The 18890-nt window shown below is 39.8% G+C and overlaps 1 protein-coding gene across 1 annotated transcript; it reads left to right on the top strand.

The window, feature by feature from the left end:
- The first annotated feature begins 415 nt into the window (after window positions 1–415).
- LOC121282983 (fascin-like) lies at window positions 416–18351 on the top strand. The gene is made up of 6 exons (XM_041196849.1): window positions 416–941; window positions 3124–3405; window positions 6285–6403; window positions 11824–11980; window positions 15080–15253; window positions 18146–18351. The coding sequence occupies exons 1-6, from the start codon at window positions 416–418 to the stop codon at window positions 18349–18351; spliced, it is 1464 nt and encodes a 487-aa protein (XP_041052783.1).
- The last annotated feature ends 539 nt before the right edge of the window (window positions 18352–18890 follow it).

Genomic DNA, 18890 nt, shown 5'->3' with positions numbered 1-18890 from the left:
ACATTGGAGCCAAATATGATTTTCTCTGAGAGATTTGAGCATTTTTCTCTCTCCTTTGCTCAATGTGGTAGCATCAGAATAATTTCAACTTTCTTGGAGAAACTGTTCCAAGTGTGTGGCAAACAGCGTGAATTGGTTAGTATACACAAAATCAATTTCCTTGTTTGCAGAATCTTTATTTATGGAATTGGGAAATGGAAATTGGAAATACTTGCTTAGTGATAGTGAGTTTGTCACGTAAAGCTGCCCAAGCCACATCCTTTGTCTTTATTTCATTCACTATGTTCACAGTGATTTTTCCTGATGTCACAAAGATACATTATGTCACAGTTACCCTGCTCCAGTATACTGATGAGGTCACAGAGGTACAAACTGTGCTGGAAACACTTGCAGCTTAAAGTATCAACAAGGGAAGATGGTTTACAGGGTGCTTCCAGTTGGTCTGATCAACTCAGCCCAGAAATACTTGACAGCAGAGAATTTCAATTTCAGAGTGAATGCTACCAGTACCATCTTGAAGATTAAACAGATCTGGACCATAGAGTTTTTGAAGGAAAACTCCCCCATGGTCCACATCAGGAGCTCTCTGAGGAGATACTTAGCTGGAGATAATAATGGGAAAATCACCTGTGATCGGGAGGTTCCCAATCCTTATAATAAGTTTGTAATGATCACACATCCAAATGGCAAGGTCTCCTTCCAGTCTGAGGAAACCAAACGGTACTTGGGAGGAGCAGAAGACAATATCACTTGCTTTGCTCAGGCAATCTCAGAAAGTGAGAAATGGGTGCTGCATCTAGCCATCCATCCCAACGTCAGCATGTTCAACAAAGGCAAGAAGAAATATCTGCGGTACGATACCAGTGAGAATGCAGTACAATGTGACAGTGAATTGCCCTGGGGCCAAGACTGTGTTATGACGCTCATGTTTAACTTCAAAGGTACAAGGGACAATCAATCTTTAAAGCTGATTTTATACACTTAAGACCCTGCCTGCATTGTATATTTGCCCCAATTTCCTCCAGCTTTCTGCCATTGCAACTCTGATTGATGGGAGATGTATAAGTGAAGCAGAGCTTAAATGACCTGCTAAAACAGTTCTCTCTGTCGTAGCATCTGTGATATGTCCAACAATGTAGCCTGCTTGAAGTCAAGAAGGTAGAATTTCAGGCAATAGTGTTTAAGCATAAATATTTTCCTTCTAATTTTCTCCCTTAATCTTCTGTGGTTGCTAACTTCTTTGCAAGGCCACAATTCCACATAAGAACATAAGTAGGAGCAAGAGTAGGCCATTTAGCCTTTTGAGCCTGCTCCACCATTCAATAAGATCATGGCTGATTTGATTGTGGCTTGAATTCCACTTTCCTGCCAGCACTTCATCACCTTTAACATCCCTGAAGATCAAAAATCTGTCTAACTCAACCTTAAATATACTCAATGATCCAGCCTCCTCTGCTCTCTGGGGTGAATTACAAAATTTTACAACCCTCTGAGAGAAGAAATTTCTCTTCGTCTCTGTCTTCAATGGGAGATCCCTTATTTTGAAACAATGATCTAGATTACCCCACATTTCTCTCAGCATCTACTCTGTCAAGTCCCCTCAGAATCTTAAATGTTTCAATAAGATCACTTCTCATCCTTCTAAACTCCTATGAGTATAGGCCATGCCTACTCAACCTTTCCTCATAAGATAACCCTTTCATCCCAGAAATCAACCTATAGAACCCTTTCTGAACAGCCTCCAATGTAAGTATATCTTTTCTTAAATAAGGAGACCAAAGCTTTACACAGTACTCCAGGTGTGGTCTCACCAATGCTCTGTACAATTGTAACAAGATTTCCCTACTTTTATACTCCATCCCCTTGCAATAAAGTGCCATTCTTCACCTGCAAGTTTATAGCATGAGTGTTAGAAAGGCATTCAATGATGGGGTGCATTGGCCTGACATTGACACCTCAGGGCTTTCCACCAGGAGAAATGAAGCTGGAATCCTGGACCAGAGGAAATGAAACCATTTGTAACACTCCATCTGCTGCCATGTTTGAGGTCAACAACAACAACAACTTGCATTTACATAGCACTTTTAACATAATAAAACATTCCAAGGCTTTTCTCAGGAGCAATGTCATGCAAAATTAGACACCGTGCCACATATATATAGGAAAGCTGACCAAGAACTTGGTTGAAGAAATAGGTTTTAAGGAGCTTCTTAAAGAAGGGAGAAGCCAGAACTGAAGGAACAGGGAGTTCGGTGAGTTGTAGGCTAAAGGAGGTTACAGAGAAAGGGAAGAGCAAGGCCATGGTGAAATTTGAGGAAAAGTTAAATTTGAGATGTTGCTCACTGGAGCCAAAGAAGGTGTGTGAGCACAGGAGTGATGGATGAACAGGACTTAGTGTGAATTAGGATACAGGCAGCAGAGCTTTAGGTGAAGTTTATGAAGACTGGAAGATGAGAGACCAGCCAAGAGAGCACTGGGATAGTTGAGTCAGGAGGTAACCAATGAGCAGCAGATGGACAAAATGCAAATAGAAAAAGGAATGAGACGAAGATAGATCTTTATGGATTCCAGAAGAAATGGCAATGAAGCAGGAAGAGAAGCAATTGCAGAAGATTTTCTGGCTATGACTGGGAAGCAGACGAGAGCAATCCCACTCAACCAGACAATGGAAGAGAGGCGATGAAATAACGCTGTGGTCACAAAAGGCTGCAGACAGTTGAGAAAGGGTGAGGAAGGATAGTGCATTATAGCCACAGTCACTTTAGTTCTAATTTGTGACTTTGATGAGCCTTGTTTGTGTTACGGTAGGGCTGGAAGCCCGATTGGAGGGATTCAAACATGGGGCTGTGGGAAAGATGGACATGGATTTGGGAGATGTCACATTCAAGGACTTTGGAGAGGAAAAGGAGATTGGGGATGGGGCAGTAGTTTGCAAGGGCAGAACGGTCAAGTGTAGGTTTTGAGAGGAGGGTTATAACGACAACAATAACATAATTTTGTGAAAATGGCTACAGCAGGTCCATGAAACCTTTTACTGTTTCTCCATAAAAAGAGTTGTAAATCTTTTATAACATTTACATTATGATGTGATATAAAAAGTTTCATTTCATTTTGTTCCTAAAGAGAAGAAATATAGCATAAGGACAAGTAGCGGAGATCTTATTGCCTGGAATGGGAAACTTGAGCCCTGTCAGTCATCGCAGACCTTGTACATCCCAGAGATAAGATGTGGAATGATTTGCTTAAAGGACAATGAAGGAAGATTTTTGACTGGACGAGACAGCTACATTAGAACCATCAAAACTGACAGACCCAGCCTGGATGAATTTTTCTCTCCTGACCCAAGCCCTGGGCAAGTCACCATCAGATCAATACTCAACAGCAAATATGTCAGTCTTAAACCAGGTAAGAAGCAAAATGTATCAAGTGACACCAGAACAGCTTTAGTAAACTTAGATGTTATCAGAATATTGACAATTTTGGTTTCACCCCCAAATGTAAGCTTAACATCCTACCTCCTGTTATACCAACAGAATAGAAAATTGCAAATTCTGGAAATCTGAAATAAAAGCCAGAAATGATGGAAACGTTCAGCAGATTAGTTAACATTTGTGCAAGTTAATTTTTCAGGTGTAGAAATTGTTGCACCAAATCTGACCATTCTGCCTTTTCTAGGGGTCAAAGATAGTACTAAGAACAGGTATGCTTCCTTGTAGCCAAGCAATGTCCTAAATCAGCAATTGTTAACGGCAGAGCAGATGGATCCTCACTTACTATCACTGCCATTATATCTGTAGAGAGTGCTTCCTGTCGGAGGTACTTAGGAAGTCCTCACCTACCTAATCTGAAGTTTTCAATAACCTCACTCGCTATAACAACTTTGAGTCTGGCCTAGGTACTTGGTTAGATTCAGTGGTGCCTTTCACTCCCATAAGCAGTCTGAGTGGGAATTGACTCTCACTGTCCTGTATCCACTTACACTACAAAGTCATCCAAGGATGTAACAATGATATACACTTGTGACCTGAACACGTACTCAAGTCCTATACTACCAAATGACTAACTTTGTTTTCCAAATTAATTCATGGAAAATTGAAAAAAAAACCCAAAATATGACACAGACTGGCTTTTTTCCTCATTTTTTGCTGTTTCTCTATTATTTCTTATTTCTCTTCTCCCTATCCTCATTTCTATGCCCTCAGCAACCCACTTTCTCGCTCCCAGTTTTCCCTCTTCCCTCAGGTCTCTCTTCCTTCTATCCCTTCACGTTTTCATTTCTCTCTGAAGCAAAGCCTGCCATTGTAACAATGCAACACATTTAACACTGATTGAACTGACCAACCTGCTATGTAGTCAAAAAGTTGCTTTGCTCCAAATACAAATGTTGTACAATCATTTAAGGGGGTGGGAAAAGGTGCAAGAATAGAATGAGAACAAAAGTAAAGCACTTGACAAAAATCTGTGCCAAGATATTTTTTGTAATATATGTCTTCACAGGATGTTGTTGATACTGGTAAGGCTACCCTTATTGTCCATTGTGAGTCACATGCTTCCAAATAGCCAAAGTTGTGTCCTGAACCAGGAATGGCTAATGACAGAGCAGCTGGGTCCTCACTTACTATTGCTACAAATATATCTGTAGAGAGTGCTTCTTGTTGGAGGGGGCCTAACTCTAGGGTCCTCCTCTGACTAAATAACTCATTAGAAAGATAGGGAAATTTGAATGCCAAAAAATGGATGGGTTTGGCTCAGGTGGAAGGTTCAAGTATTAAAAAATCTGAATCCCAACTTCAACCTGCCCTCTCCCAGGTGGGAGGGGATCAGGCAACCAACTTGCCCAGGAGATGGGTTGGAAATTTAAATATTATAATGACCCTGGCATCCTCATAATGGTCCACAATTTCAAACTGAACTCTGGCCAGCTGGATTTTTGTCTCCCAGCAAACCAGTAACTAAAGAAAGGTGAGAACTGCTTGATCCAGAAGGTAAATGCCTTTCCACTGATCTGCCTCGCCACCCACCCTCCAACCTCAGACCCTTTCAATCTCCCCCAACATCCCCTATTAGACCTGTAATGTCCCATGCCTCCCTCCACCCTGGCCTGTGATCCTGCCTGATTCTGACTTTACCCACACCCCCTACTCAGCCACTGATCTCTCACCACACCAAACCCCACTTCCCCACTCCCACTCCCCTACACAATATCCAACATCTGACCTCTCAGGCCTCCAACCTCCTGCAATTCCCATACCCAACACTTCCATTGACCTCTGATCTCTTAAATTCGGCATGGCCTGAGAGACACCCGTTCTTTTGGGTTCCCCGATCTCAATCCAGCACTTGTACTCCCTCGCCACCTCCCAAGTAAAATTCCAGCCCATAATAACAGTTTCAGGGATGAGAAGATCTTTGGCCCAGATAGCCCGCCTATCTAAAGTATTCCCTTTGTTCATTTCTAATATACCTTAATTCCATTTGTTCAGGAGAACTGGTCTCCTTACTCCTTGAAATCCACTAAGGTTTATTGTTCGACTTGTGCTAACAATCTGTTCCACAAACTTTTACCACTGATTTTGAAAAAAACAGTTCTCCTTTATTTCTTATTTCCTTTCATTGTCTTTAATTTGTAAATATGCCCCCGTTTGCTTAATTTCTATACATGGTTGAGAAGGTTACTTACAGTCAATTTTCCCAAATCTTTTATAACTCTAAATACCTGAGAAAGTGGACTTCATTCTTAAACTACTTTTGCTGATGGCGCTTCCACAATGTTGTTCAATAGAAAATTCCCAGGTTTTGATCCAGTGTCGATAAAGCCATTGTGATCTGTGTCCAAGTACTGGTTGGATTTATACAGTGAATAGTTGAGCCCTAACATCAAGAAAATCCCTGGTTTAATCCCAGGTCTACACAAAACAAACTGACCTCAACCAGAACAGCAGTGGGAGTGCTGCAATTGAACTTGTGCTTGGGGAGGAAAAAATAACCAGGGTTCACATTGCTGATCATGATCCAGGGATCCCTAGAAGTGTATGTGTGCCTGCATGCAAACTTCAGTTGGGGTTTGGCTGCGAAGGTCCCCATCAAATAACCGATTGATTATTGTCAAAGCTTGCACATGAACAACAAGCTGCATTGAACTTGTGTTCCAGGAATGAGTCAATGCCCTGAGGAAGGCAGCAGAAAAAACTGGTGAGAAAATGAAGAAATTTCATAATTTCAAAATTGGATACACATCACAACATGTTAATTTTCAGTGGAGTACTGTTGTATCTCTTTGTTAGGTGCGGATGTCTGCGTACACCAGTCACATGTGACAGACTCTGAGATCTTTCAGATTATCATCAATAACACAACTAGGAAAGCTTGCTTCCGTGGTATTTCAAAGGACTACCTTGCAGTGGTGAGTAATTAACACAGATGTTTTCAACTGACTAACTCAGGAATCTTGATGTTATGGAGTAGAGTAGTTATGGAATACACTGAAACTTAGTATAAGTGGGTGACGTTGATGTGACTGTTATTACTGTGATTTTAAATCACAAAATTATGGAGCTTTCCAGGTCTGGTAAATATATCAATGTGTTAGCCCAACAGTGTAAGATAGCTGAACTGATATGCAGAGACAATAATTACCCTACGGTGCTAGCTAGGAGGAGTTACTGAGATGGACAATGCAAAGGAACTGCTTCTCATGTCCTAACTTGCACTAAATCCCATTCATCCATTATCCCTGTGCTTGTTGACCTATATTGGGTCACAGTTCAGCAATGCCACTATTTTAAAATTCTTATCATTATTTCAAAACTCTCAATGGCCTCACTCTCTCTATCGCTGGAATCTCCACTAGCCTTACAGCCCTTGAGATCTCTGCATTCCTCTAACTCTGGCATCTTGAGCACCCACAATTTTCTTTGTTCCATTATTGGTCGCTGTGCCTTCAGTTGTTGAGGCCCTAAGCTCTGCAATGCACTTCCTAAACCTCTCAACCTCTACGTCCCTTAGAAGGAAGGATTTTCCACTGTCAGTATGCCAACCATAGAAACAGTATACAATCGACAATGTACTTGTCTGTGTATCATATACATATACCATTTCGAGTAAAGCTTTCAATCAACTCTCATTAGTTAGAAAAATAGATTTACCCTTATTTAGAACTCAGGGCACCACAAAGCACTTTGTAGCCAATTAAGTACTTTTGAACTGTTTGTCACTGTTATAATGTATGAGTCCAATAGGAGTTCAATATCTACTGCCGGAAGCTTGCAAAGTAGGGCATATCTTCTTGAACTGCCACAGCTATTTAAAGGAATTGCAGCAGCAATTTAAAGGTAAGTGTCCTTTTGGAAACAAAATAGTGGACAGTACAAAAATCATTTCTGATGAATTTATGGAGCAGCACCTGCAAAGAACGCCCTGCATCACAGATGCAGAAGTAAAGATGCAGCTGCAGAAAATGGTTGAAATGAGAAGGTGCCCTGTTTGGCACTCCGATGCAACCTCTCCACAGGAAAACATTGCAATGTAATGGGAAGAAATGGTGGAAAGAGTGAATGTCCTCTCCAACACTCAAAGGATTTCTGATCTGTAACTGTCAACCTGAGAAAATCTGCCAAGCTAAGGTTAAAGGACACAGTACAGTTTCAAGTACATATCCAATTCCCTTTTCAAAGTTCCGATGGAATTTGTGTCTACCATCCTTTCAGGTTGTCGGTTTGAGATGTTAGCAATCCTATGTGAAAAACTTTCTTCCCATTTCCTCTCCCAGTCTTTTAAACAAATTGTTTTAAATGTTTGAGTTCTGGTTACTGACTCACTTGCCAGCAGAAATAATTGCTCCTACTTGCTCTATCAAAACCATTAATGATTATGAATACCTTTATTAAATCTCCCTTTAACATTCTCTGCTTCAAGAAAAACAACCCCAGCTTTTCCAAACCCTCCACATATCTGACGTCCCTCATTCCTGATATCATCCTGGTAAACCTTCTCCAAGGTCATGACATCGTTCCTAAAGTGTGTTATCCAGAATTATACTCCAATACTCCAGCTGAGGTCTTACCAGTGAGTTGTAAAGGAAGTTGTAACTTCCTTGTTTTTGTATTCAATTTCCCTATTTACAAGCCAACAGTCCCAAAGTACTTTATTCATCACCTTATCAATTTGCCCTACCATCTTCAAAGATTTGTAAGTATGCATTTCCAGGTTCCTAAGCTCTTGCACCCTCCACAAAATAGTATCAATTAAATTATACTGCCTCTCCATGTTGTGTCTCCCAAAGTGCATCACTTTATATTTAACTGCATTAAACAGCATCTGCCATCTGTCTGCCCATTTCACAAGTCTTTCCATGTCCTCCTGAAGTCTGCTGCTGTCCTGCTCATTTTCTACTACTTTGCTAAGTGTTGTATCATTCACAAACTTCAAAATTGTACTCCCTATACCCACATCTAGGTTGTCTGTATGTAACAAGAAAAGCAATGGTCCTAATATTGATCCCTAGAGGATCCCATTGCAAACTTCACTCTAGTCAAAGAACATTCATTCACCATTACTCTCTGCCTCCTATCCCTTAGTCAATTACATACCCAAGCTATCACCATTCCTTTAATATCTTGAGTTCTCTTTTCCAAACAGGTATGTTATGTGGTATTTTATCAAATACTTTTTGAAAGTCTACACATACAATATCTACTGCGCTATTATCAACCTTCTATTATTTCATCAAGTAACTTGGTCAAATTAGTCAGACCTGGTTTGCCTTTAAATAATCACAACCTGGTACACATTGATTGTTGTCCCATACAAAGCACTCAGATAACCTTACAGCTGTTTAGTTGCTTAACATGTAAAAGCATATAACCATGCAAAGACAGATGGCAGGTCAGAACATTGGAAAGAATATAAAGGACAGCAAAGAATGAGAAAAAGATTAATAAGGAGGAAAAAGTTAGAGTATGAGAGAAAGCTAGCTAGTAATATAAAGACAGATAGTAAGAGTTTCTATAGATTGTTAAGTAAGAAAAAAATTAACAAAGTGAGCATTGGTCCTATAGAGACTGGGAAATTGATAATGGGAAGTGGGAAGATGGTGAATGAATTGAACAGGTATTTTGCTTCGGTCTTAGAGGACAAGTAACATCCTGGAAATAGTTGTAAATCAGGAAATGGAAAGGAGGGAGGAATTTGGGAATCACCAGGGAAGTGGTTTTGAGCAAATTATTGGGGCTACGGGCTGACAAATCCCCAGGTCCAGATGGACTTCACCCCAAGGTCTTGAAAGAAGTGGCTAGTGAGATAGTTGGTGCACTTGGTTTATTTTTCCAAAATTCCCTAGATTCGGGGAAGGTTCCATTAGATTGGAAAATAGCAAATATAATTCCTTTATTCAAAAAGGTAGGGAGACAGAAAGCAGGAATATAGGCCAGTTAGCCTAATATCTGTCATAGGGAAAATGTAAGAAGCTATTATTAAAGATGCTATAGCAAGGCACGTAGAAAAATCCAAGGTAGATTCAACGTGGTTTTGTAAAAGGGAAATCATGTTTAACCAATTTATTGGAGTTCTTTGAAGGAGATGCATGTGCTATGGATAAAGGGGAACTGGTGGATGTACTGAACTTAGATTTTTGGAAGGCATTTGATAAAGTGCCACATCAAAAGTTATTGCAGAAAATAAATGCTCATGGTGTAGGGGGTAACATATTGGCATGGATAAAAGATTGGCTAGCTAACAAGGAGCAGAGAGTTGGCATAAATGGGTCTTTTTCTGGTTGGCAGGATGTGACAAGTGGTGTGCCACAGAGATCAGTGCTGGGGCCTCAACATTTTACAATTTATATAAATGACTTGGATGAAAGGACTAAAGGAATGATTGCTAAATTTGCTGATGACACAAAGATAGATAGGAAAGTAAATTGTGAAGAGGACTTAAGGAGGCTACAAAATGACATAGGCCAGAATTTTCCATTCGTTAGGTGGGCACAGCGGGCAGGCCCAGGAGCAGCTGGGAAACAGTTCGTGCCGTCTGCGATCGGGCCCTGACCGCGATTTCATGTTGGTTGGCAGGGTGGGGGGGGGGGCGGGAGGAGTGCAAGCGTGGGGTACATGCACTGAAAGCTCCTAGAAGGCACAGAGCTGCCTCAGGGAGCTTAAGAATTTTACAATCAAAAATAAAGATTTTAAAAATAAAGGAAATATGTCCCCACGTGACATATTAAAAACTATGTTTAAAATTCTTTATTTTTAAAAAAATCACTGTTGGAAACCTCATCCCGCCTGTGGATGAGGTTTCCTAAAAAATCCAAAGGCCGCTTGGCCGATATGCATGTCCACCAACTGTAAGTTGGATCGGTAGCGGAAAATACTGCTTAATTAATTGATTAATGGGCTTAACAGCCCTCTTAATTGTTGGCGGGCTCAAATCTAGAACTAGGGGTCACTGCTTAAAAAATAAGGGGTCATTCATTTAAGACAGAGAGGAGGAGAAATTTTTTCTCTCAGAGGGTTGAGAGTCCTTGGAAATCTCTTTCTCAAAAGGCCGTGGAAGTAGAGTCTGAATATTTTTAAGGCAGAGCTAGATAGATTCTTGAATAACAAGGGGGTGTAAGGTTGTTGGGGGTAGGCAGAAATGTGGGGTTGAGATTACATTCTGATCAGCCATGATCTTATTGAATGGCGGAGCAGGGTCAAGGGGCTGAGTGGCCTACTCCTGCTCCTGATTCGTATGTTCATATATACATATGTCCATATGTATGTATGTATGTATGTATGGCCATTCTACAGCAGGACATACTTTGTAGCTGCACACTTGTACATTTACACTTTTAAGATTGACATGCAGGAAATTCTACTGTTAAAACCCAATGTATGCTCCATGTTTACTCATTCACATAAATTAAGGAACATCTGGATGGGGACTTGGACACCATTGAATGTGATACCAACACTTCTAACATCTCAATATTCCTTTTTTGTTTGCGGTACAAGGTAGCACACAACAGGAGGGAGGATACCTGCATGGGAGGAGGACTTCTCAAATTGAAGTCGAAAGAGGCCACATTCTACGACTTTAGGATTGAGTCGGAGGATAAAGCCATTTGCTTTCCCCAAGCTCAGGATTGGTAGCATCCTTCTCCTGTTACTTTTGCGATAATCACTCAGTCGCACACAGCATACAGCGTACTGTTAAATAAGTTTTAAAGAATTGATAGCCATCTTTGATTGCACCTCATGCATGTTTTTCCTAAGAGCACCTCCACAGTAGTAACTTCACTAATTTTTGTGTGTTTTCCTTTAAAAGTCCATTGTGTCTTTTTACATAGTTGTGGAAGCAGCAGATATCTGTGAGCACTCAGCAATGAACTGATTCCACACCAAAAACTCAAAAAGAATAACTAATTATGGGAAACCCCTGATGGTTCATTGGGAGCCTTCCAGGAGTAATTATTAAACCAGTGATACAATCAGTAGAGATGCCAGCAGTAATGTAAAGTACCTGGGCAGTTAGAGTTCAGAGATTACCTTAGTTACCCTAGCCAACCAGTGATTCCTGCTGGAACTTTCCATGTGTGAACATCAGGTAAGGATGAAATTAAGCTTGGCTAATAATGTCAAATAATCCTGCCAATCTCTGTCCAGGCTCAGGCAAAGAATGGGCACTTAAGAGTGGTATTGAAAGAGTTGTCAGTGTCCAGGAAATCACACTCCAGGAGTGAATCAGTACCTTCGGATGATTGGATGTGAAAATGTTTCTAAAAATGGAGTGAAAGTGTTCAATTGGACTTTTACACGTAATGCCTATTTCTATTCTTTTACCTTCAAGGGCCCTCAAAATATAATTGTGGCGAGCCCAATTCTGACTGACGATTGTTGGTTTAATATTGTGTACAATGGGCCTAAGGTGGTTATAAAAACAGGAGATGGAAAACTCCTCACCACAAAGTCCACTGGTCAGCTCATGGTGGGATACTATACAGCTGGTGAGTTACAATTTACTCTTCATTCAGGCACTCATACACCCTTTCCTTTGTCCATCCATGCATTTATGAGTTAATAAATATTGTAAGGTTGCTCTTCTCCTGGCCTAATGGGCAAAGATACTGCTCCAAGCATTATAAAGATAATAAAAATATTATACACATCAGCAGTTTGATTTGATTTGATTCCCAGTTTGTGATGCATTGTGCTGGCTGATTGATCTAAGTAGGTTGGTAGAAGCTGGGCAAACATGATAGCAACTAAATAAATTAAGAAACAACTACTGTCTGTTATTTGGAGCTTTAATCATGGGAAACTGGCAGCACTACTTTCAAGAATCTCTAAGCGCTTGTTTAAAAAAAAGCTGCAGCATTAACTTTGTGAAGCCCAGTACAATCTGAGGATTTCTGTGTCCTCTGGGGAAGGCTGTTGATTGTTCACATTACAGTCAGTAATGGAGAACTTGGAACGGACTCAAATTCCAAGTTGAAAACACTAATCTGATTTAGTGTCTTTCATCAGATATTTTACAGGAAACTGGGAGACACTTGGCTGTAGTTGGGACAGAAGCTATGAATGGTGTGGTTGCACAGGTAGATTTAAGGTTGGGAGAGGGAGCAAGGTGGGGGGGGGGGTGGATTTAGGAAGAGAGTTTGAGAATGCGGAGCTTTTTACTGACAGTACAGTGGGGAGAGAGGAAGTGGCACAGATAAATGTTATAAATACAGGATGTGTGCTAAGGAAAAGGGCTGTCAAAGGTTGCACAGTGAGACCATGGAGCAATCTGAAATCAAGAACAAGGATTTCACATAAAAACAAAATACTGTGGATGCTGGAAATCTGAAATAAAAACAGAAAATGCTGGAAATACACAGCAGGTCAGGCAGCATCTGCAGAGAGAGAAACAGCGTTAATGTTTCAGGTTGATGACTGTTCTGATGACAAGTCTATGACCATGAATTGTTAACTCTGTTTCTTTCTCCACAGATGCTGACCTGCTGAGTATTTACAGCATTTTCTGCTTTTATTACAAGAATTTCATAGTCAGTGCAGTGCAGGTGGGAGAGCCAGAAATGAACAAAGACAAGCACATGGGATGGGATGCGACAACAGAATTCTGAATAGGTTTGAGTTTATGTAAGTTGGACTTCAAGAAGCCAGTGAGAAAGGCATTGGGAGAAATCAAGTCTTGAGTTGACAAACATAGGTGAAGGTTTTGAATGGCATGAGAGTGAATAAGGGATGTAGATAAGTGGACAATGATATGGAGATTGACATTAATCATCATAGTGAAAGACTGGACGTAGAGTTTGAAGCACAAGCTGAACATCAAATTTGGATTCAGACTGACCAAATCACTGAGAATGGAGTTGGAATCAACACTCCGGTACAGCTTACAGCATAGCATAATGATACAACAAAGGAGGCCAATTGGCCCATCATACCCTGTTCTGGCTCTTTGAAAAGTCTATCCAATTAGTCCCACTCCCCTGCTCTTTCCCCAAAGCCCTGCAAACGTTTCCTTTCCAAGTATTTATTCAATTCTCTTTTGAAAGTCATTATTGAATCTGCTTCCACCATTCAGGCAGGACATTCCAGATCCTAATAATTGACTGTGTAAAAACAAAAAAGGCTTCCTTATGTTCCCTCTGTTTTGTTTTGGCCAATGATCTTAAATCTGTGTCCTCTGGTTAATGACCTTCTTGACACTGGAACCAGATTTTCATTACACACTCTGGCAAAACCCTTCATGATTTTGAGCACCTCTATCAAATCTCCCCTCAACCATTTCTCTAGTCCCTTCACGTAACTGAGTCTTTTACACGGTATAATTCTAGTAATTTGCACCCTCTAAGACCTTGAGATCCTTCCTAAAATGTGATGTCCAGAATTGCACACAACACTCCAACTAGGCCTAACCAATGTTTCATAAAGGCTTATTGTCACTTCTTGCTTTTGTAATCTATACCTCTTTTTATAAAGCCAACGAGGCTGTTTAAACAGCCTTTTTAAATTGTCCGAGCACTTTCAAAGCCTTATGTACTTACCTCCCCAGTCTCTGTTTCTGTACTTTAAAATTGTACCATATAGTTTTTTGCCTCTTCTCATGCTACTTGTCAAAAGTAATCACTTCACATCTCACTGTGTTAAATTTTACCTGTTATGTGTCTGCCTATTTCACCTTTTGTCTATGTTTTCCTTAAGTGTCTAATTATCCTCTTCATTTGTTTACTATGTTTCCAAGTTTCACATCATCTGCAAACTTTGAAATTATGCCTTGTCATTAATAGATATCAAAAAATAGCAGTGGCACCATCACCAACTCCTGGGGAACACCACTCCAGTCTGAAAAACAGGCGTTCACCTTGAATCTCTGCTCTTCATGTCTTAGCCAATTTTGCGGCCATGCAGTTCATGCAATTTTGCTTCAATTTTACAAATAAATCTATTATGTTGTACTCTATCAAATGCCTTTTAAAAGGTCACATACGCAACATCAACAGGACTACTTTCATCAACCTCATTACTAACAAGATGGCTTTCATTTTGCCTGTATTAATCTTGAGAAAGTTTTTACATGACTTAATTAATGTCATCAGGTGTGGAGTGAAGGGTAATGGTGAAGAAGCGATGATGTCGATTGAATTCCACTCCAGTCAAAGCCTGATCTTTACTGCAGCAATCAGGCTGGGGCCAAGGAGTGGCTGCAGTAACTTCCAGTTTTGGGTGTGTGAGGTGGGATGGGCAAGGGGTGCAGGGGATGAAATCAAAGAAGCGGAAGGAAAAGGAAGGGAAATTAACATCAGACAGAAGAGAAGCAGGAGTCTGGCAGGCCTTAGCACATTTGGGAAAGCTGCTGTGGTGGCTTGTGATCAGGGAACAGGATTGTTTGGCTGTTGAGCTAAAGAAAAAGGGATAGAAATAGAAGCAATAAAAGAGGAAATATCCAAATACTTCATAAAATATATGGTAGTCTACCATGTTCTGAGTTAGGTGCCTCCCTACTAAGAATTGTTCAGCTGATAATAACAGAATAAAGAGACTTGTGAGGATTTAAGATGTGAGTTTCAGTAGTTATATCATGGTCTGTTGTTTCACAGATAATTCTCAAGAATTCATTCTAAAACTTACCAACCGACCTCTCCTAATACTACAAAGTGATTTTGGCTTTGTTGCATTTTGTTCTGGGACACAAAGATTAGATGGCAATAGACCCATGTATGAAGTAAATAGGATGACTTCAGATGAAGATGGCTACTACCAATTCAAACTCGGTAAGTTTACCATCAATATAGTGCAATAACACTTTTGAAAGAACGCTAATTATCTCTAAGAAAAATAAATAATTTTACCTTGGATTTAATTGGAGCTGTTTTGTAACCCAGAGACAATTAAGGTTCTTCTAGCTTTCCTCCTGTTCATTCCTGAAGTGACTCTTGCAGAAATATGGTTTTGAGAGCCAAATTCTAGTACTTCACCCAACTAACCATTCTTCACATGTCGGCCTAGTTAATGTCAGCAATCAATTCAACCATGTGGGACTAGGTGAGTCCCTCCTACACAGAGTCAGCATGTACACAATGGGCCAAAGGCCCTTCTGTGGTGTAACCATTCTATCCAAACCCAATCCTGTGCTCACCCAGTGCATCAGGGTTACCCATCTCCCCTCTCAGCCACATGAGTACATGAGATGAGGAATCCATTTAATCAAGATTGATGAGAAAATAAAAAAATGTTTTAAAGGGGATTCAGCATCAAAGAAATGTTGATTATTAGTTTACATGCAATTTTAAGACAAGTCTTGATTGCTAGATTCTCTCTTTAAAAGTGGTCCTGTTATCAAGTCTCTAAGTCACTGCCTATTAGTGAAACCTTTTGAAAGGGGTTAAGATAGTTAATGGACTCCTTTTTAAATGACACATAGCTGAATTTTCCCACAATCCCACATTTCATAAAGGCAGGTGTCAGTGGTCACCAAAAGCTTTCCCTGTTTGAGGCTTTTGAACTTATGGTTAAGCCAACATTTTGTGTTTAACTCCTCCCACCTAGTCAATCATCAAGTTCTGCTCCAGTGATCACATGACTGTGAACAGTGTAAGATGACATCTCCAGTCATAAGGACACATGAGCAAGAACTATAGATAAAAATTTTGTCCCTTCTTAGCTCAGAGCCGCTATTGTTTAACCAAATCCCATGCTTGAAATTTTCACTCATGAACTGTGTACCTTTCAGCTAAAAACAACCAAACCGTCTTTCAAACTGGCTGCAGAGGTTAGCAAAATGGCACTGAAATATTTGGTAAATTTTTAGGCTTCTACGAGATATTCTTCTCATGCTCAAGGCAAAGACCACTCTCGTGAGTGAGCTCTTACTTATTACTAACCAGAGTATGATCTTATGTACACAACTGAAATTATTTTCAAATTCACCAACTGGGCAATGACTAGCTGGGGAGGATCGACTACTCCTTGATTAAAATCGGGTGGGTCCTGCAACAGTGTGCATCTGTTCCCCTCAGCTTTACCACCTGGGCAGTATAATTGAAAATTACCTCAAATATTCACTATTATCACAATCTCTGGTATTCAGCTAAAACCCTTATAATAACTTTCTGGATTTGGCATGAGCCTTTTTTGGTCGTTGCAGGAATAAACTATCAGATGGTGTGATTTAGACTATAAACTACAAATCAGATTTATTAAGAAGATGGGGTAAAGAGTAACAAAATCAATGTGCCAAACAAAAATCAGATTTCATTTAATTGTAGAACTTAAACATATAAAATAATAACAAAATATGCAATAAATAATTTGCAAAATCTCTTAATACTAAATCTGCACCAGCATCTTTAACATTAAACTGTACATGGGGTTCAATTTAACCACCATGGAGTATTTATGTGGTACATCCACATTGGCTGCAACACAGGAACACAGGAATAACTCCAGTAAACCTGTTCAAAATATATTTCCATCCTCTCCAAAGGTCAATCAAGATCAAGGAGAATCAAATATATTTATTTGACATCTGTTTTTCTCTCCACAGATGCTGCCAGACCTGCTGCGTATTTCCAGCATTTTCTGTTTTTATCTCAGATTTCCAGCACCCACAGTATTTTACCTTTATATATCTTTCACATTTGCTGTCAAACATCCACACAATTTAAAACAACGGATGGCTGGGGTCCATAACCCATCCTTCCTGCGTGCTAGTAGATTTAAATTTATGACTCAGTTCTTTCCAGTGAAACTGATGAAATACTTAAATTGGCTAATTTATTGAGCAATTATCTTATTTGACTGTTTTTAAGGATACTACAAGCAGGTCAAGAGGCTTGGCCTAAATAGCCAAGTGGTTATGGTACTGGGTTTGTAACCCTAAGATCAAGAGTTCAAATCTCACAATGGCAAACTATGAAACAATGTAACTTCATCTGAAACAGATGGAAACAGGTTTGTACTCAAAAGAGTTACAAGCAGGCAAATAAGGTACCAATGACACCATTAACATGCTCATGGCACTGTTTCATCAGAGTTGATTTGGTTCCAGCAATGAACATGCTGGTTTAATGAAATGTTCTATTCCCAAGTTATTTCAAAGAGAAATTATCTTCATTCTAGAAACACTGAAAATAAGAATATATACCACAGCCAAATCATTTCATTTTCATTACAGTATTCCTCTCTCCTCTTTCTTATTCCTGTTTTCCTCTCTTCTGTTTCTCTATTTCACTGTGTCCCTTATTCTATATTTATCTTCCTCTCTGGGATTTCCGAGTGTCTCTATCTTGTTTGTTGTTGCTGGAAAATGAATTAAGGTATGAGATGGCAGTGAAGGTTGGGCTATCCCAGAATTCATAGCTGTGCTGAAACCATCCCCCTCTAATAAAACTAGGAATTGTATAGAGCGAAATGTTGGATACTGCAATCCTCAGGCAGGTGCAACATGAAACATTCAATCAAGAGGTGACCAATGAATACACTCCCGTTATTGAGGGTTATTGAGAATTCCAACAGTTTACCTCGGCCCTTTTAAGTGTGCGTTCCTGTCTTGCACCAGTCCCATGGACTTTTCCTTCCAAACGCTCAAAATAAAACTCCTCTCTTATCCGAATTCTGGTAAATCCCTGGTTAATCTCTGTTTGCCTCCTTATGTTCTGGTTCAGTGTCCACAGACAAGTACTGGGAAATGGACAAAGATGGCTTCATCAGCGGTACTGGAGAGCAGCCAATCAACTTCATTATCCAGCTGGTTGGTTCTAATGTTCTTATCCTCAAGGCACCAAATGGCAAATACATGATAACACAACAGAGCGGAGACTTCAAAGCAACAGGGGAAGATGCCAAGACTGCCACAATGTTTCTTTATTGATCAACTTTAGAAGATCTGATCTTGAATCAAAACCAACACATTAAATCCCCGAATAAGTCTATATGAATAGCTAGAATAAATTATATATATTATACTTTAAACCCCTTCCTCTATTTATTGATAATATTTAGTTTTTGATAGCCATTTTGATGGGTAGCAATTGATTTACAGTTGATTAGAATGACAATTTTCAAATTGAGAAACCAAATGAAAGATCAAGATTTATTGATTAAATGCGCAAACACTCAAGACAGTAAGCAAGAAGGTGAATAAATCATTAGATGACACTGTGCTTCGGTTTGTAGAATGTAAGAGGAATAGATGGTGGGAAGTAAGGAATTCCAGTTTTGAGATCCAATGAATGATCAGAATAGGAGATGGTTTGATTTTAACATAGTCAAAATGAATGGAAAAAGAATGTGTAGAATGCTGGCTTAAAAGGAACAAAGTTTAGAGGAACAACAAAAAAACTAAAATATTGAAGTTAGAAGTGACAATGCAAGAAATGTAGGAGTTCCATTTCAGACTAAGTGAGATAG

The sequence above is a fragment of the Carcharodon carcharias genome, chromosome 10 (assembly GCF_017639515.1).
Source record: "Carcharodon carcharias isolate sCarCar2 chromosome 10, sCarCar2.pri, whole genome shotgun sequence".
Taxonomy (NCBI): Eukaryota; Metazoa; Chordata; class Chondrichthyes; order Lamniformes; family Lamnidae; genus Carcharodon; species Carcharodon carcharias.
This window is presented reverse-complemented; position numbering and strand designations above follow the sequence as displayed.